General features: G+C 51.4%; 1 protein-coding gene across 1 annotated transcript; it reads left to right on the forward strand.

The window, feature by feature from the left end:
• Positions 1–14,552: 14,552 nt before the first annotated feature.
• LOC137359609 (S-antigen protein-like) lies at positions 14,553–18,617 on the forward strand. Its single transcript, XM_068025442.1, has 2 exons — positions 14,553–14,714; positions 17,132–18,617. Exons 1-2 carry the CDS (start codon positions 14,640–14,642, stop codon positions 17,684–17,686), a joined length of 630 nt encoding a protein of 209 aa, XP_067881543.1. The 5' UTR covers positions 14,553–14,639; the 3' UTR covers positions 17,687–18,617.
• Positions 18,618–20,012: the final 1,395 nt, after the last annotated feature.

A 20,012-nucleotide genomic window follows, 5' to 3' on the forward strand; every position in this document is an offset into this window, starting at 1 on the left:
AGTGAACCTGTGGAATTCACTACCACAGAAAGCAGTTGAGGCCAAAACATTGAATGTTTTCAAAAAGGAGTTAGATATAGCTCTTGGGGCGAAAGGGATCAAAGGATATGGGGCGAAAGCGGGAACAGGTTATTGAGTTGGATGATCAGCCATGATCATAATGAATGGCGGAGCAGGCTCAAAGGGCCGAATGGCCTACTCCCGCTCCTATTTTCTATGTTTCTATGTTGAGGTGAGAGTGACTGCCCTTGACATCAAGGCAGCATTTGACTGAGCATGGCATCAAGGAGCTCAAGCAAAAGTGGAGACAATGGGAATTAGGGGGAAAACGCTCCGCTGGTTGGAGTCATACCGAGCACAAAGGAAGATGGTTGTGATTGTTGGAGGTCAATCATCTGAGCTCCAGGACATCACTGCAGGAGTTCCTCAGGGTAGTGTCCTAGGCCCAACCATCTTCAGCTGCTTCATCAATGACCTTCCTTCAATCATAAGGTCAGAAGTAGGGATGTTCGCTGATGATTGCACAATGTTCAGCATCATTCGTGACTCCTCAGATACTGAAGCAGTCCGTGTAGAAATGCAGCAAGACCTGGACAATATCCAATATCAGCTTGGGCTGATAAGTGGCAAGTAACAGTGTGTACCATCTACAAGATGCACTGCAGCAATGCACCAAGGCTCCTCAGACAGCACCTTCCAAACCCGCGACCTCTACCAACTAGAAGGACAAGGGCAGCAAATACATGGGAACACCACCACCTGCAAGTTCCCCTCCAAGTCACACACCATCCTGACTTGGAACTATATCTCCGTTCCTTCACTGTCACTGGGTCAAAATCCTGGAACTCCCTTCCTAACAGCACTGTGGGTGTACCTACCCCACATGGACTGCAGCGGTTCAAGAAGGCAGCTCACCACCACCTTCTCAAGGACAATTAGGGATGGGCAATAAATGCTGTCTTGGCCAGTGACACCCACATCCCGTGAATGAATTAAAAAAAAACTGTTCCTTCTGTGAGCATGACACAACTAACAGTTGGAGTTGTGTTATTCACCTATTCACGCGTTTGTGATCGAGCTCTCTTGTACTTCACAATAAAGAACGCAGGATTTAGAAACCATTCAGCTCAAGAGTGTTTGTACCTGATTACTGAAGAAAGCAATAACACAATAGAATAGTTTGGCTCGGGTTGCGGCAAGTTCTGGAGCACAGGTCTTCAGTACTATTGCCGGAATATTGTCAGGGCCCATAGCCTTTGCAGTATCCAGTGCCTTCAGTCTTTTCTTGATATCACGTGGAGTGAATCGAATTGGCTGAAGTCTGGCATCTGTGATGCTGGGGACTTCAGGAGGAGGCTGAGATGGATAATCAACTCAGCACTTCTGGCTGAAGATTGCTGCAAATGCTTCTGCCTTATCTTTCGCACTGATGTGCTGGGCTCCCCCATCATTGAGGATGGGGATATTTGTGGAGCCACCTCCTCCAGTTAGTTGTTTAATTGTCCACCACCATTCACGGCTGGATGTGGCAGGACTGCAGAGCTTAGATCTGATCCGTTGGTTATGGGATCGCTTAGCTCTGTCTATCGCATGCTGCTTACGCAGTTTGGCATGCAAGTAGTCCTAGGTTGTAGCTTCACCAGGTTGACACCTCATTTTGAGGTTTGCCTGGTGCTGCCCCTAATGATGTTGATGGGGAGATGGTGGCCTAGTGGTAATGTCACTAAACTAGTAATCCAGAGGCGCAGGCTAATCCCTTGGGGACAGAGGTTCAAATCCCACCACAGCAGCTAGTGGAATAAAATTCCAATAAGTTAATTAAATTCTGGAATTAAAATCTAGTCTCAGTAATTCTGCAAGTTCCTGTCCAAGTCACACACCAACCTGACTTGGAAATATATCACATGGGCAGGGAGTTGTATTTGGGGGATTTTACCCAGAGCTGTGCTGTGTTTTGAGGCTATTTATCTGAATCAGGGCTGTATTTAGGGTAGTTATTTGAGTCGGGGCTGTATTTAGGGTAGTTATTTGAGTCGGGGCTGTATTTGGGGTATTTATTTGAGTCGGGGCTGTATTTGGGGTAGTTATTTGGGTCAGGGCTGTGTTTGGGGTTGTTATTTGGGTCAGGGCTGTGTTTTGGGTAGTTATCTGGGTCAGTGCTATGTTTGGGGTAGTTATTTGGGTCAGGGCTGTGTTTGGGGTAGTTATTTGGGTCAGGGCTGTGTTTGGGGTCGTTATTTGGGTCAGGGCTGTGTTTGGGGTCGTTATTTGGGTCAGGGCTGTGTTTGGGGTCGTTATTTGGGTCAGGGCTGTGTTTGGGGTCGTTATTAGGGTCAGTGCTGTGTTTGGGGTCGTTATTTGGGTCAGGGCTGTGTTTGGGGTCGTTATTTGGGTCAGGGCTGTGTTTGGGGTTGTTATTTGGGTCAGGGCTGTGTTTTGGGTAGTTATCTGGGTCAGTGCTATGTTTGGGGTAGTTATTTGGGTCAGGGCTGTGTTTGGGGTAGTTATTTGGGTCAGGGCTGTGTTTGGGGTCGTTATTTGGGTCAGGGCTGTGTTTGGGGTCGTTATTTGGGTCAGGGCTGTGTTTGGGGTCGTTATTTGGGTCAGGGCTGTGTTTGGGGTCGTTATTAGGGTCAGTGCTGTGTTTGGGGTCGTTATTTGGGTCAGGGCTGTGTTTGGGGTCGTTATTTGGGTCAGTGCTGTGTTTTGGGGTAGTTATCTGGGTCAGTGCTATGTTTGGGGTAGTTATTTGGGTCAGGGCTGTGTTTGGGGTAGTTATTTGGGTCAGGGCAGTGTTTGGGGTCGTTATTTGGGTCAGTGCTGTATTTGGGGTAGTTATCTGAATCAGGGCTGCGTTTGGGGTATTTATCTGGGTCAGTACTATGTTTGGGGTAGTTATTTGGGTCAGGGCTATGTTTGGGGTATTTATCTGAATCGGGGCTGTGTTTGGGGTATTTATCTGGGTCAGCAGCTTTGGGGTATTTATATAGATCTAGGATTGTTTGGGGTATTTATCTGGATCAGGGATGTGTTTGTGGTATTTATATAGATCTGGGCTTGTTTGGGGTATTTATCTGGGTCAGTGCTGTGTTTGGGGTATTTATCTGGATCAGTGCTGTGTTTGGGGTATTTATCTGGATCAGTGCTGTGTTTGGGGTATTTATCTGGATCAGTGCTGTGTTTGGAGTATTTATTTGGGTCAGTACTGTGTTTGGGGTATTTATTTGGATCTGTGCTGTGTTTGGGGTATTTATCTGGAACAGGGCTGTGTTTGGGGTATTTATCTGGATCAGTGCTGTGTTTGGGTTATTTTTCTGGGTCGGGGCTCTGGGATATTTATATAGATCATGGAAGTGTTTGGGGTAGTTATTTGGGTCAGGGCTGTGTTTGGGGATTTATCTGGGTCAGAGCTGTGTTTGGGGTATTTATCTGGGTCAGGGATGTGTTTATGGCATTTATCTGGGTCAGCAACTTTGGGGTATTTATATAGATCTGGGCTTGTTCGGGGTATTTATCTGGATCAGTGCTGTGTTTGGGGTATTTATTTGGGTCAGTGCTGTGTTTGGGGCATTTATCTGGGTCAGCAACTTTGGGGTATTTATACAGATCTGGGCTTGTTTGGGGTATTTATCTGGATCAGGGCTGTGTTTGGGGTATTTATACAGATCTGGGCTTGTTTGGGTTATTTATCTGGATCAGTGCTGTGTTTGGGTTATTTATCTGGATCAGGGCTGTGTTTGGGGTATTTATCTGGATCAGTGCTGTGTTTGGGGTATTTATCTGGATCAGTGCTGTGTTTGGGTTATTTATCTGGGTCGGGGCTGTGTTTGGGGTATTTATTTGGATCAGTGCTGTGTTTGGGGTATTTATCTGGATCAGTGCTGTGTTTGGGTTATTTATCTGGATCAGTGCTGTGTTTGGGGTATTTATCTGGATCAGTGCTGTGTTTGGGGCATTTATCTGGATCAGTGCTGTGTTTGGGGTATTTATCTGGATCAGTGCTGTGTTTGGATTATTTATCTGGATCAGTGCTGTGTTTGGATTATTTATCTGGATCAGTGCTGTGTTTGGGTTATTTATCTGGATCAATGCTGTGTTTGGGTATTTATCTGGATCAAAGCTGTGTTTGGGGTATTTATCTGGATCAGTGCTGTGTTTGGGGTATTTATCTGGATCAGTGCTGTGTTTGGGGTATTTATCTGGATCAGTGCTGTGTTTGGGGTATTTATTTGGATCAGTGCTGTGTTTGGGTTATTTATCTGGATCAATGCTGTGTTTGGGGTATTTATCTGGATCAAAGCTGTGTTTGGGATATTTATCTGGATCAGTGCTGTGTTTGGGGTATTTATCTGGATCAGTGCTGTGTTTGGGGTATTTATGTGGGTCGGGGCTGTGTTTGGGTTATTTATCTGGGTCGGGGCTGTGTTTGGGGTATTTATCTGGATCAGTGCTGTGTTTGAGATATTTATCTGGATCAGTGCTGTGTTTGGGGTATTTATCTGGATCAGTGCTGTGTTTGGGGTATTTATTTGGATCAGTGCTGTGTTTGGGGTATTTATCTGGTTCAGGGCTGTGTTTGGGGTATTTATCTGGATCAGTGCTGTGTTTGGGGTATTTATCTGGATCAGTGCTGTGTTTGGAGTATTTATCTGGATCAGTGCTGTGTTTGGGGTATTTATCTGGATCAGTGCTGTATTTAGGGTATTTATCTGGATCAGTGCTGTGTTTGGGGTATTTATCTGGATCAGGGCTGTGTTTCGGGTATTTATCTGGATCAGGGCTGTGTTTGGGGTATTAACTGGGTCGGGGCTGTGTTTGCGGTATTTATCTGGATCAGTGCTGTGTTTGGGGTATTTATCTGGATCAGTGCTGGGTTTGGGGTATTTATCTGGATCAGGGCTGTGTTTGGGGTATTTATCTGGATCAGGGCTGTGTTTGGGGTATTTATCTGGATCAGTGCTGTGTTTGGGTTATTTTTCTGGGTCGGGGCTGTGTTTGGGATATTTATCTGGATCAGGGCTGTGTTTGGGGTATTTATCTGGATCAGGGCTGTGTTTGGGGTATTTATCTGGATCAATGCTGTGTTTGGGTTATTTTTCTGGGTCGGGGCTGTGTTTGGGGTCGTTATTTGGGTCGGGGCTGTGTTTGGGGTCGTTATTTGGGTCAGGGCTGTGTTTGGGGTCGTTATTTGGGTCAGGGCTGTGTTTGGGGTCGTTATTAGGGTCAGTGCTGTGTTTGGGGTAGTTATTTGGGTCAGGGCTGTGTTTGGGGTAGTTATTTGGGTCAGGGCTGTGTTTGGGGTAGTTATTTGGGTCAGGGCTGTGTTTGGGGTCATTATTTGGGTCAGGGCTGTGTTTGGGGTCGTTATTTGGGTCAGGGCTGTGTTTGGGGTCGTTATTTGGGTCAGAGCTATGTTTGGGGTAGTTATTTGGGTCAGGGCTGTGTTTGGGGTAGTTATTTGGGTCAGGGCAGTGTTTGGGGTCATTATTTGGGTCAAGGCTGTATTTGGGGTAGTTATCTGAATCAGGGCTGCGTTTGGGGTATTTATCTGGGTCAGTACTATGTTTGGGGTAGTTATTTGGGTCAGGGCTATGTTTGGGGTATTTATCTGAATCGGGGCTGTGTTTGGGGTATTTATCTGGGTCAGCAGCTTTGGGGTATTTATATAGATCTAGGATTGTTTGGGGTATTTATCTGGATCAGGGATGTGTTTGTGGTATTTATATAGATCTGGGCTTGTTTGGGGTATTTATCTGGGTCAGTGCTGTGTTTGGGGTATTTATCTGGATCAGTGCTGTGTTTGGGGTATTTATCTGGATCAGTGCTGTGTTTGGGGTATTTATCTGGATCAGTGCTGTGTTTGGAGTATTTATTTGGGTCAGTACTGTGTTTGGGGTATTTATTTGGATCAGTGCTGTGTTTGGGGTATTTATCTGGAACAGGGCTGTGTTTGGGGTATTTATCTGGATCAGTGCTGTGTTTGGGGTATTTATCTGGATCAGTGCTGTGTTTGGGTTATTTTTCTGGGTCGGGGCTCTGTTTGGGATATTTATATAGATCATGGAAGTGTTTGGGGTAGTTATTTGGGTCAGGGCTGTGTTTGGGGATTTATCTGGGTCAGAGCTGTGTTTGGGGTATTTATCTGGGTCAGGGATGTGTTTATGGCATTTATCTGGGTCAGCAACTTTGGGGTATTTATACAGATCTGGGCTTGTTTGGGGTATTTATCTGGATCAGGGCTGTGTTTGGGGTATTTATCTGGATCAGTGCTGTGACTGGGGTATTTATCTGGATCAGTGCTGTGTTTGGGTTATTTATCTGGATCAGTGCTGTGTTTGGGTTATTTATCTGGATCAGGGCTGTGTTTGGGGTATTTATCTGGATCAGTGCTGTGTTTGGGGTATTTATCTGGATCAGTGCTGTGTTTGGGGTATTTATCTGGATCAGTGCTGTGTTTGGGTTATTTATCTGGATCAGTGCTGTGTTTGGGGTATTTATCTGGATCAGTGCTGTGTTTGGGGCATTTATCTGGATCAGTGCTGTGTTTGGGGTATTTATCTGGATCAGTGCTGTGTTTGGATTATTTATCTGGATCAGTGCTGTGTTTGGATTATTTATCTGGATCAGTGCTGTGTTTGGGTTATTTATCTGGATCAATGCTGTGTTTGGGGTATTTATCTGGATCAAAGCTGTGTTTGGGGTATTTATCTGGATCAGTGCTGTGTTTGGGGTATTTATGTGGGTCGGGGCTGTGTTTGGGTTATTTATCTGGGTCGGGGCTGTGTTTGGGTTATTTATCTGGGTCGGGGCTGTGTTTGGGGTATTTATCTGGATCAGTGCTGTGTTTGAGGTATTTATCTGGATCAGTGCTGTGTTTGGGGTATTTATCTGGATCAGTGCTGTGTTTGGGGTATTTATTTGGATCAGTGCTGTGTTTGGGTTATTTATCTGGTTCAGGGCTGTGTTTGGGGTATTTATCTGGATCAGTGCTGTGTTTGGGGTATTTATCTGGATCAGTGCTGTGTTTGGGGTATTTATCTGGATCAGTGCTGTGTTTGGAGTATTTATCTGGATCAGTGCTGTGTTTGGGGTATTTATCCGAATCAGTGCTGTATTTAGGGTATTTATCTGGATCAGTGCTGTGTTTGGGGTATTTATCTGGATCAGGGCTGTGTTTCGGGTATTTATCTGGATCGGGGCTGTGTTTGGGGTATTAACTGGGTCGGGGCTGTGTTTGGGGTATTTATCTGGATCAGTGCTGTGTTTGGGGTATTTATCTGGATCAGTGCTGGGTTTGGGGTATTTATCTGGATCAGGGCTGTGTTTGGGGTATTTATCTGGATCAGGGCTGTGTTTGGGGTATTTATCTGGATCAGTGCTGTGTTTGGGTTATTTTTCTGGGTCGTGGCTGTGTTTGGGATATTTATCTGGATCAGGGCTGTGTTTGGGGTATTTATCTGGATCAGGGCTGTGTTTGGGGTATTTATCTGGATCAGTGCTGTGTTTGGGTTATTTTTCTGTGTCGGGGCTGTGTTTGGGGTAATTATCTGGATCAGGGCTGTGTTTGGGGCATTTATCTGGATCAGTGCTGTGTTTGGGGTATTTATCTGGATCAAAGCTGTGTTTGGGGTATTTATCTGGATCAGTGCTGTGTTTGGGTTATTTTTCTGTGTCGGGGCTGTGTTTGGGGTAATTATCTGGATCAGGGCTGTGTTTGGGGTATTTATCTGGATCAGGGCTGTGTTTGGGGTATTTATCTGGATCAGGGCTGTGTTTGGGGTATTTATCTGGATCAGTGCTGTGTTTGGGTTATTTTTCTGGGTCGTGGCTGTGTTTGGGATATTTATCTGGATCAGGGCTGTGTTTGGGGTATTTATCTGGATCAGGGCTGTGTTTGGGGTATTTATCTGGATCAGTGCTGTGTTTGGGTTATTTTTCTGTGTCGGGGCTGTGTTTGGGGTAATTATCTGGATCAGGGCTATGTTTGGGTTATTATTCTGGGTCGGGGCTGTGTTTGGGGTCGTTATTTGGGTCAGGGCTGTGTTTGGGGTCGTTATTTGGGTCAGGGCTGTGTTTGGGGTATTTATCTGGATCAGTGCTGTGTTTGGGTTATTTATCTGGATCAGGGCTGTGTTTGGGGTATTTATCTGGATCAGTGCTGTGTTTGGGGCATTTATCTGGATCAGTGCTGTGTTTGGGGTATTTATCTGGATCAGTGCTGTGTTTGGATTATTTATCTGGATCAGTGCTGTGTTTGGATTATTTATCTGGATCAGCGCTGTGTTTGGGTTATTTATCTGGATCAATGCTGTGTTTGGGGTATTTATCTGGATCAAAGCTGTGTTTGGGGTATTTATCTGGATCAGTGCTGTGTTTGGGTTATTTATCTGGTTCAGGGCTGTGTTTGGGGTATTTATCTGGATCAGTGCTGTGTTTGGGGTATTTATCTGGATCAGTGCTGTATTTAGGGTATTTATCTGGATCAGGGCTGTGTTTCGGGTATTTATCTGGATCAGGGCTGTGTTTCGGGTATTTATCTGGATCGGGGCTGTGTTTGGGGTATTAACTGGGTCGGGGCTGTGTTTGGGGTATTTATCTGGATCAGTGCTGTGTTTGGTGTATTTATCTGGATCAGTGCTGGGTTTGGGGTATTTATCTGGATCAGGGCTGTGTTTGGGGTATTTATCTGGATCAGGGCTGTGTTTGGGGTATTTATCTGGATCAGTGCTGTGTTTGGGTTATTCTTCTGGGTCGGGGCTGTGTTTGGGATATTTATCTGGATCAGGGCTGTGTTTGGGGTATTTATCTGGATCAGGGCTGTGTTTGGGGTATTTATCTGGATCAGTGCTGTGTTTGGGTTATTTTTCTGGGTCGGGTCGGGGCTGTGTTTGGGGTAATTATCTGGATCAGGGCTATGTTTGGGTTATTATTCTGGGTCGGGGCTGTGTTTGGGATATTTATCTGGATCAGGGCTGTGTTTGGGGTATTTATCTGGGTCGGGGCTGTGTTTGGGGTATTTATCTGGATCAGGGCTGTGTTTGGGGTAATTATCTGGATCAGGGCTATGTTTGGGTTATTATTCTGGGTCGGGGCTGTGTTTGGGATATTTATCTGGATCAGGGCTGTGTTTGGGGTATTTATCTGGGTCGGGGCTGTGTTTGGGGTATTTATCTGGATCAGGGCTGTGTTTGGGGTATTTATCTGGATCGGGGCTGTGTTTGGGTTATTTTTCTGGGTCGGGGCTGTGTTTGGGATATTTATCTGGATCATGGAAGTGTTTGGGGTATTTATTTGGGTCTAGGCTGTATTTGGGGCATTTATCTGGGTCAGAGCAGTTTTGGGGTATTTATGTAGATCTGTTCTTTGGGGTATTTATCTGGGTTGGGGCTGTGTTCGGGTTATTTATCTCAATCGTGGAGGTGTTTGGGACGTTTATCTAGATAGGGACTGTGTTTGGGGGATTTATCTGAGTCAGTGCTGTGTTTGGGGTCGTTATGTGGGTTGGGGCTGTGTTTGGGGTATTTACCTGGTCAGAACAAAGAACAAAGAAAATTACAGCACAGGAACAGGCCCTTCGGCCCTCCAAGCCTGCGCCGATCCAGATCCTCTATCTAAACATGTCGCCTATTTTGTAAGGGTCTGTATCTCTTTGCTTCCTGCCCATTCATGTATCTGTCTGGATACATCTTAAAAGACGCTATCGTGCCCGCGTCTACCACCTCCGCTGGCAACGCGTTCCAGGCACCCACCACCCTCTGCGTAAAGAACTTTCCACGCATATCCCCCCTAAACTTTTCCCCTCTCACTTTGAACTCGTGACCCCTAGTAATTGAATCCCCCACTCTGGGAAAAAACTTCTTGCTATCCACCCTGTCTATACCTCTCATGGGGTAGTTATTTGGGTCGGGGCTGTGTTTGGGTTAATTAACTGGGTCAGAACTGTATTTGGGATAGTTATCTGGGTCATGGCTGTGTTTGGGGTATTTATCTGGGTCGTGCCAGTCTTTGGGGTATTTATCTGGGTCGTGCCAGTCTTTGGGGTATTTATCTGGGTCATGCCAGTCTTTTGGGTATTTATCTGGGTCGTGCCAGTGTTTGGGGTATTTATCTGGGTCATGCCAGTGTTTGGGGTGTTTATCTGGGTCGTGCCAGTGTTTGGGGTATTTATCTGGGTCATGCCAGTCTTTGGGGTATTTATCTGGGTCGTGCCAGTGTTTGGGGTATTTATCTGGGTCATGCCAGTCTTTGGGGTGTTTATCTGGGTCGTGCCAGTGTTTGGGGTATTTATCTGGGTCATGCCAGTCTTTGGGGTATTTATCTGGGTCGTGCCAGTGTTTGGGGTATTTATCTGGATCAGAGTTGCGTTTGGGGTATTTGTCTGGGTCCGGGCTGTGTTTGGGGTATTTATCTGGGTCGGAGCTGTGTTTGGGGTATTTATCTGGGTCCGAACATTTTTGGGGTATTTATCTGGGTCAGGGCTGTGTTTGGGGTATTTATCTGGGTCATGCCAGTCTTTGGGGTATTTATCTGGGTCGTGCCAGTGTTTGGGGTATTTATCTGGATCAGAGTTGCGTTTGGGGTATTTGTCTGGGTCCGGGCTGTGTTTGGGGTATTTATCTGGGTCGGAGCTGTGTTTGGGGTATTTATCTGGGTCCGAACATTTTTGGGGTATTTATCTGGGTCAGGGCTGTGTTTGGGGTATTTATCTGGGTCCGAACATTTTTGGGGTATTTATCTGGGTCAGGGCTGTGTTTGGGGTATTTATCTGGGTCCGAACATTTTTGGGGTATTTATCTAGATCGTGGAGTTATACAGTGACAGACCTGTACCCACCAGTACTGTACCCCAGTGTTATACAGTGACAGACCCGTCCCCACCAGTACTGTATCCCAGTGTTATACAGTGACAGACCTGTACTGACCAGTACTGTACCCCAGTGTTATACAGTGACAGACCTGTACCCACCAGTACTGTACCCCAGTGTTATACAGTGACAGACCTGTACTCACCAGTACTGTACCCCAGTGTTATACAGTGACAGACCTGTACTGACCAGTACTGTACCCCAGTGTTATACAGTGACAGACCTGTACTCACCAGTACTGTATCCCAGTGTTATACAGTGACAGACCTGTACCCACCAGTACTGTACCCCAGTGTTATACAGTGACAGACCTGTACCCACCAGTACTGTACCCCAGTGTTATACAGTGACAGACCTGTACTCACCAGTACTGTACCCCTGTGTTATACAGTGACAGACCTGTACCCACCAGTACTGTACCCCAGTGTTATACAGTGACAGACCTGTACTCACCAGTACTGTACCCCTGTGTTATACAGTGACAGACCTGTACCCACCAGTACTGTACCCCTGTGTTATACAGTGACAGACCTGTACTCACCAGTACTGTACCCCAGTGTTATACAGTGACAGACCTGTACCCACCAGTACTGTACCCCAGTGTTATACAGTGACAGACCTGTACCCACCAGTACTGTACCCCAGTGTTATACAGTGACAGACCTGTACTCACCAGTACTGTACCCCTGTGTTATACAGTGACAGACCTGTACCCACCAGTACTGTACCCCAGTGTTATACAGTGACAGACCTGTACCCACCAGTACTGTACCCCAGTGTTATACAGTGACAGACCTGTACTCACCAGTACTGTACCCCTGTGTTATACAGTGACAGACCTGTACCCACCAGTACTGTACCCCAGTGTTATACAGTGACAGACCTGTACCCCACCAGTACTGTACCCCAAATGTATACAGTGACAGACCTGTCCCTGCCAGTACTGTACCCCAGTGTTATACAGTGACAGACCTGTACTCACCAGCACTGTACCCCAGTGCTATACAGTGACAGACCTGTACTCACCAGTTCTGTACCCCAGTGCTTTACAGTGACAGACCTGTACTCACCAGTACTGTACCCCAGTGTTATACAGTGACAGACCTGTACTCACCAGTACTGTTCCCCAATGTTATACAGTGACAGACCTGTACCCACCAGTACTGTGCCCCCGTGTTATACAGTGACAGACCTGTACCCACCAGTACTGTACCCCAGTGTTATACAGTGACAGACCTGTACTGACCAGTACTGTACCCCAGTGTTATACAGTGACAGACCTCTACTGACCAGTACTGTACCCCAGTGTTATACAGTGACAGACCTGTACTCACCAGTACTGTACCCCAGTGTTATACAGTGACAGACCTGTACCCACCAGTACTGTACCCCAGTGTTATACAGTGACAGACCTGTACTGACCAGTACTGTACCCCAGTGTTATACAGTGACAGACCTGTACTCACCAGTACTGTACCCCAGTGTTATACAGTGACAGACCTGTACCCACCAGTACTGTACCCCAGTGTTATACAGTGACAGACCTGTACTGACCAGTACTGTACCCCAGTGTTATACTGTGACAGAACTGTCCCCACATGTACTTTACCCCAGTGTTATACTGTGACAGACCTGTACTCACCAGTACTGTACCCCAGTGTTATACAGTGACAGACCTGTACTCACCAGTACTGTACCCCAGTGTTATACAGTGACAGACCTGTACCCACCAGTACTGTACCCCAGTGTTATACAGTGACAGACCCGTCCCCACCAGTACTGTACCCCAGTGTTATACAGTGACAGACCTGTACCCACCAGTACTGTACCCCAGTGTTATACAGTGACAGACCCGTCCCCACCAGTACTGTACCCCAGTGTTATACAGTGACAGACCTGTACTGACCAGTACTGTACCCCAGTGTTATACAGTGACAGACCTGTACCCACCAGTACTGTACCCCAGTGTTATACAGTGACAGACCTGTACTCACCAGTACTGTACCCCAGTGTTATACAGTGACAGACCTGTACTGACCAGTACTGTACCCCAGTGTTATACAGTGACAGACCTGTACTCACCAGTACTGTACCCCAGTGTTATACAGTGACAGACCTGTACCCACCAGTACTGTACCCCAGTGTTATACAGTGACAGACCTGTACCCACCAGTACTGTACCCCAGTGTTATACAGTGACAGACCTGTACTCACCAGTACTGTACCCCTGTGTTATACAGTGACAGACCTGTACCCACCAGTACTGTACCCCAGTGTTATACAGTGACAGACCTGTACCCACCAGTACTGTACCCCAGTGTTATACAGTGACAGACCTGTACCCCACCAGTACTGTACCCCAAATGTATACAGTGACAGACCTGTCCCTGCCAGTACTGTACCCCAGTGTTATACAGTGACAGACCTGTACTCACCAGTACTGTACCCCAGTGTTATACAGTGACAGACCTGTACTCACCAGTACTGTACCCCAGTGTTATACAGTGACAGACCTGTACCCACCAGTACTGTACCCCAGTGTTATACAGTGACAGACCTGTACCCACCAGTACTGTACCCCAGTGTTATACAGTGACAGACCTGTACCCACCAGTACTGTACCCCAGTGTTATACAGTGACAGACCTGTCCCCACCAGTACTGTACCCCAGTGTTATACAGTGACAGACCTGTACCCACCAGTACTGTACCCCAGTGTTTTACAGTGACAGACCCGTCCCCACCAGTATTGTATCCCAGTGTTATACAGTGACAGACCTGTACTGACCAGTACTGTATCCCAGTGTTATACAGTGACAGACCCGTCCCCACCAGTACTCTATCCCAGTGTTATACAGTGACAGACCTGTCCCCACCAGTACTGTACCCCAGTTTTATACAGTGACACACCTGTACTCACCAGTACTGTACCCCAGTGTTATACAGTGACAGACCCGTCCCCACCAGTACTGTACCCCAGTGTTATACAGTGACAGACCTGTACCCACCAGTACTGTACCCCAGTGTTTTACAGTGACAGACCCGTCCCCACCAGTACTGTATCCCAGTGTTATACAGTGACAGACCTGTACTGACCAGTACTGTACCCCAGTGTTATACAGTGACAGACCTGTACCCACCAGTACTGTACCCCAGTGTTATACAGTGACAGACCTGTACTCACCAGTACTGTACCCCAGTGTTATACAGTGACAGACCTGTCCCCACCAGTACTGTACCCCAGTGTTATACAGTGACAGACCTGTACTGACCAGTACTGTACCCCAGTGTTATACAGTGACAGACCTGTACTCACCAGTACTGTACCCCAGTGTTATACAGTGACAGACCTGTCCCCACCAGTACTGTACCCCAGTGTTACACAGTGACAGACCTGTCCCACCAGTACTGTACCCCAGTGTTATACAGTGACAGACCTGTACTGACCAGTACTGTACCCCAGTGTTATACAGTGACAGACCTGTCCCCACCAGTACTGTACCCCAGTGTTATACAGTGACAGACCTGTACTCACCAGTACTCTGGAAGTCTTGCTGTGATTTGCCCTCAGCTGGAATGCAATTTGCTTGGATTTGTCATGTTTTTGGTATTTGAAAACTGTGCTGGGGAGTGTGAGGAAAGGGTTAATGTAGATGGTGTGTCTACTGCTCAGCTAACCGCAGCCTCTCGACTCTGAGAGAGATTGAATCACAGTGTGCAGGGGTTCTGACTGTGCCCCTGTGTTTACGCCACAGGCCTGTGTCCCGCTCGGTGCTATGGCTGGAGTGTTGAGTGTTTCTTCGATCGATGGGCTCGGACTCAGTCCCAGCAAGGACAGGCTGTGCTTCCAGGTGAGTCCCTGCTGATGGTGGAATCTGTTGCTACAGCATGGACTGCACTAAACCTTTGTAGCATGAAACTATCACTTGCTTCTCAAACCCCGGTTAGGCCGTTTCGATGTGGCTTTAAAAGCCTAAAGTATGAGCAAGAGTAAGAGAGCTGAGGAGTCCCCAAGTGGAGAGGTCCCAGTGTATGGAGACTCAGTGGGGGGGGGGGGGGGTGGAATGAGAGGTCGGAATTCCTGATCCTGGTTCCTGATCCCTGTCCAGTGATTCCAGTTCTTGTGTGAAGCTTGGGATCGGGGTGTGAAGAATCTCTTGTCATTGTGGAGTCACCGAGGGTCTGAGGGCGGTGAGGGGTGGGGGTGAGGGAGCGTCTGAGGGCAGACAGGGGGTGAGGGAGAGTCTGAGGGCGGTGAGGGGTGGGGGTGAGAGAGGGTCTGAGGGCAGACGGGGTGAGGGAGCGTCTGAGGGCGGTGAGGGGTGGAGGTGAGGGAGGGTCTGAGGGCAGACGGGGGTGAGGGAGAGTCTGAGGGCGGTGAGGGAGGGACTGAGGGCAGACGGGGGGTGAGGGAGAGTCTGAGGGCGGTGAGGGAGGGACTGAGGGCAGACGGGGTGAGGGAGCGTCTGAGGGCGGTGAGGGGTGGAGGTGAGGGAGGGTCTGAGGGCAGACGGGGGTGAGGGAGAGTCTGAGGGCGGTGAGGGAGGGACTGAGGGCAGACGGGGGGTGAGGGAGAGTCTGAGGGCGGTGAGGGAGGGACTGAGGGCAGACGGGGTGAGGGAGCGTCTGAGGGCGGTGAGGGGTGGAGGTGAGGGAGGGTCTGAGGGCAGACGGGGGGTGAGGGAGCGTCTGAGGGCGGTGAGGGGTGGAGGTGAGGGAGGGTCTGAGGGCAGACGGGGGTGAGGGAGAGTCTGAGGGCGGTGAGGGGTGGAGGTGAGGGAGGGTCTGAGGGCAGACGGGGGTGAGGGAGGGTCTGAGGGCAGACAGGGGGTGAGGGAGAGTCTGAGGGCGGTGAGGGGTGGGGGTGAGAGAGGGTCTGAGGGCAGACGGGGTGAGGGAGCGTCTGAGGGCAGACAGGGGGTGAGGGAGAGTCTGAGGGCAGACGGGGTGAGGGAGGGTCTGAGGGCAGACAGGGGGTGAGGGAGAGTCTGAGGGCGGTGAGGGGTGGGGGTGAGAGAGGGTCTGAGGGCAGACGGGGTGAGGGAGCGTCTGAGGGCAGACAGGGGGTGAGGGAGAGTCTGAGGGCAGACGGGGTGAGGGAGGGTCTGAGGGCAGACAGGGGGTGAGGGAGAGTCTGAGGGCGGTGAGGGGTGGGGGTGAGAGAGGGTCTGAGGGCGGTGAGGGGTGGGGGTGAGGGAGGGTCTGAGGGCAGACAGGGGGTGAGGGAGGGTCTGAGGGCAGACGGGGCGGTGAGGGAGAGTCTGAGGGCGGTGAGGGAGGGTCTGAGGGCGGTGAGGGGTGGAGGTGAGGGAGGGTCTGAGGGCACACGGGGTGAGGGAGGGTCTGAGGGCAGTGAGGGGTGAGGGTGAGGGAGGGTCTGAGGGCAGACGGGGTGAGGGAGGGTCTGAGGGCAATGAGGGGGTGAGGGAGGATCTGAGGGCAGTGAGAGGTGGGGATGAGGGAGGGTTTGAGGGCAGTGAGGGCGTGGAGGTGAGGGAGCGTCTGAAGGCAGTGAGGGGGTGGAGGTGAGGGAGGGTTTGAAGGCAGTGAGGGGGTAGAGGTGAGGGAGGGTTTGAAGGCAGTGAGGGGGTAGAGGTAAGGGAGCGTCTGAAGGCAGTGAGGGGGGGTTTGAGGGCAGTGAGGGGGTGGAGGTAAGGAAGGGTCTGAGGGCATTGAGGGAGGGTCTGAGGGCGGTAAGGGGCTGAGGGTGAGGTTGGGTCTGAAGGCTGTGAGGGGTTGGGGGAGGGTGTGAGGACAGTGAGTAGGTGAGGGAGGGTCTGAGGGCAGTGAGGGGGTGGAGGTGAGGGAGGGTTTGAGGGCAGTGAGGGGGTGGAGGTGAGGGAGCGTCTGAAGGCAGTGAGGGGGTGAAGGTGAGGGAGGGTTTGAGGGCAGTGAGGGGGTGGAGGTGAGGGAGCGTCTGAAGGCAGTGAGAGGGTGGAGGTGAGGGAGGGTTTGAGGGCAGTGAGGGGGTGGAGGTAAGGGAGGGTCTGAGGGCATTGAGGGAGGGTCTGAGGGCGGTAAGGGGCTGAGGGTGACGACGGGTCTTAAGGCTGTGAGGGGTTGGGGGAGGGTGTGAGGACAGTGAGTAGGTGAGGGAGGGTTTGAGGGTAGTGAGGTGGTGAGGGTGAGGGATTCCCAAAGTACTGCCTTTGATAGGAGAGACGGAGATGGTGTGACAGGTTTGGAATCCAGTGCAGGGGGAAGCTCAGCCACCTCCCCTTTCCCCTCCCACCCCCACTGCCACTAATGCCCATCTCTTTTTGCCCAGATTTTTCCCGATCCCTCGGACTTTGAGCACTGTTACAAGCTGAAAGACCGCCTCCCATCCATCGTGGTTGAACCGAGCGAAGGAGAGGTGGAGAGTGGGGAGCTGCGATGGCCACCAGCCGAGCTGGTGGTCACTGAGGAACAGGGCCAGAAAGCCTGCGAAGAGAGTGAGGCCCGGGCCTGCGATGAGAGTGAGGCCCGGGCCTGCGATGAGAGTGAGGCCCGGGCCTGCGATGAGAGTGAGGCCCGGGCCTGCGATGAGAGTGAGGCCCGGGCCTGCGATGAGAGTGAGGCCCGGGCCTGCGATGAGAGTGAGGCCCGGGCCTGCGATGAGAGTGAGGCCCGGGCCTGCGAAGAGAGTGAGGCCCGGGCCTGCGATGAGAGTGAGGCCCGGGCCTGCGATGAGAGTGAGGCCCGGGCCTGCGATGAGAGTGAGGCCCGGGCCTGCGATGAGAGTGAGGCCCGGGCCTGCGAAGAGAGTGAGGCCCGGGCCTGCGAAGAGAGTGAGGCCCGGGCCTGCGAAGAGAGTGAGGCCCGGGCCAGCAGGCAGCAGTAACTGGACCCTCAGCAACAATAAACTAACTGACTGAGTATGGTGGGGACAAGAGGACAAAGATCTTCCCATTAGGAACCACATCTGGCAGAAGGACTACACTGGATACCTGGCCAGGCCTGGCCTGGCTCATCCTGGCCGGCTGTTTCTGGATGTTACACGTGATCCCGGACTCCATGGGCCTGGTGGGCGGCAGGGTTGTCCATGTGGAGTTGAGGAAGAGATTGCGTCTTCCTTTGCAGAGATTTGGGTCCATCACCTCTTCCTCATCCTCTCGTACTGAACTGTTAGATGCGACATGAGATTTGAGGTTAGCCTGCCACTGTATATCCTGTGACAGTTGGCACACATCCCATAAACTGTACGTGACGATGCCCTGCCATTCGCAATAAAGCTAGAAGTGGTTTGGCCGTCTGCGGGCTCACCCCTCCCCCCCACCCCCCCCCCCGCCCAGTGATTTCCGGGACCATACCAGTGAGGCTCGGAGGGAGGGGAGATGTTTGCCTGGGTGACTCGACCTGGGTGTCACTGTGTATCTTTATTTTATATCCATGCCCAGGATGTGGGTGTCACTAGCCAGGCCAGCATTTATTGCCCATCCCTGATTGCCCTTGAGAAGGTGGTGGTGAGCTGCCTTCTTGAACCGCTGCAGTCCATGTGGGGTAGGTACACTCACAGTGCTGTTAGGAAGGGAGTTCCAGCACCTACCGTCAGTGTGGGGGGAGAGAGTTCCAGCACCTACCGTCAGTGTGGGGGGAGAGAGTTCCAGCCTTCCAGCATTCCCCACCCACCCCCGTCCCCCTCCCCAAGCCAGAGTGTGAAAATGTTTTCATTCCTGAAGGACCTGGGTCTAATATTCAGATTGTGCCCCCTCAGGAGGAGAGGGAGTGGTGGGGAAGGTTGAAGAGTGGAGGGAAGGGCAGGGAAAAGTCAAGGAGGGGAGGGAAAGGAAGGGAGGGTGAGGAGGTGGCAGAGCAGAGGGTATGGTATGGAGCAAGGGGAGGGTAGGAGACGGGAAGGGGGAGGGAGGGTTGGAGCAGAGGTTAGGAAGGGGAAGAGGGAGGGAGGGGCGGAGTGGAGGGTTAGGGAAGGGTAGGAGGGGGAGGGAGGGGTGGAGGGTAGGGGAAGAGGGGGGGAAGAGGGAGGGGAGGGGTGGAGGGGAGGGTAGGAAGAGGAAGGGGAGGGAGGAGCAGAGGGTAGGAATGGGAAGGGGGAGGGTAGGAAGGGGGAAGGAGGGGCGGAGCGGAGGGTAGGAAGGGGAAGGGGGAGGGAGGGGCGGAACGGAGGGTAGGAAGGGGGAAGGAGGAGCAGAGGGTAGGAAGGGGGAGGGAGGAGCGGAAGGTAGGAAGGGGAAGGGGGAGGGAGGAGCGGAGGGTAGGAAGGGGAAGGTGGAGGGAGGGGCGGAGGGTAGGAAGGGGAAGGTGGAGGGAGGGGCGGAGCGGAGGGTTAGGGAAGGGGAAGGGGAAGGGGGAGGGAGGAGTGGAGCGGAGGGTAGGAAGGGGAAGGTGGAGGGAGGGGCGGAGCGGAGGGTTAGGGAAGGGTGGGGGGGAGGGAGGGGCGGAGCGGAGGGTAGGAAGGGGAAGGGGGAGGGAAGGGTGGAACAGAGGGTAGGAAGGGGGAGGGAGGAGCGGAGGGTAGGAAGGGGGAGGGAGGAGCGGAGGGGGGGGAAGGGGGAGGGAAGGGTGGAACAGAGGGTAGGAAGGGGAAGGTGGAGGGAGGGGCGGAGCAGAGGGTAGGAAGGGGGAGGGAGGAGCGGAGGGTAGGAAGGGGGGGGGAGGGAGGAGCGGAGGGTAGGAAGGGGGGGGGAGGGAGGAGCGGAGGGTAGGAAGGGGAAGGGGGAGGGAGGAGCGGAGGGTAGGAAGGGGAAGGGGGAGGGAAGGGTGGAACAGAGGGGAGGGAAGGGTGGAACAGAGGGTAGGAAGGGGAAGGTGGAGGGAGGGGCGGAGCAGAGGGTTAGGGAAGTGTAGGAAGGGGAAGGGGGAGGGAGGGGCGGAGCGGAGGGTAGGAAGGGGGAGGGAGGGGTGGAGGGGAGGGTAGGAAGGGGGAGGGAGGGGTGGAGCGGAGGGGGGGAAGGGGGAGGGAGGAGCGGAGGGTAGGAAGGTGAAGGTGGAGGTGAGGGTAGGAAGGGGAAGGTGGAGGGAGGGGCGGAGAGGAGGGTAGGAAGGGGAAGGTGGAGGGAGGGGTGGAGCAGAGGGTAAGAAGGGGAAGGGAGGGGCGGAGCGGAGGGTTAGGGAAGCATAGGAAGGGGAAGGGGGAGGGAGGGGCGGAGCCAAGGGTTGGAAGGGGAAGGTGGAGGGAGGGGCGGAGAGGAGGGTAGGAAGGGGAAGGT

The sequence above is a fragment of the Heterodontus francisci genome, unplaced genomic scaffold, assembly GCF_036365525.1.
Source record: "Heterodontus francisci isolate sHetFra1 unplaced genomic scaffold, sHetFra1.hap1 HAP1_SCAFFOLD_461, whole genome shotgun sequence".
NCBI classification, from domain to species: domain Eukaryota; kingdom Metazoa; phylum Chordata; class Chondrichthyes; order Heterodontiformes; family Heterodontidae; genus Heterodontus; species Heterodontus francisci.

Excerpts from the sequence above, each read along its gene's own strand:
- LOC137359609 (XM_068025442.1), top strand. The coding sequence starts at position 14,640 with ATGGCTGGAGTGTTGAGTGTTTCTTCGATCGATGGGCTCGGACTCAGT. Across the intron at positions 14,715-17,131 it reads AGGACAGGCTGTGCTTCCAG|ATTTTTCCCGATCCCTCGGA; the intron begins GTGAGTCCCTGC and ends CTTTTTGCCCAG.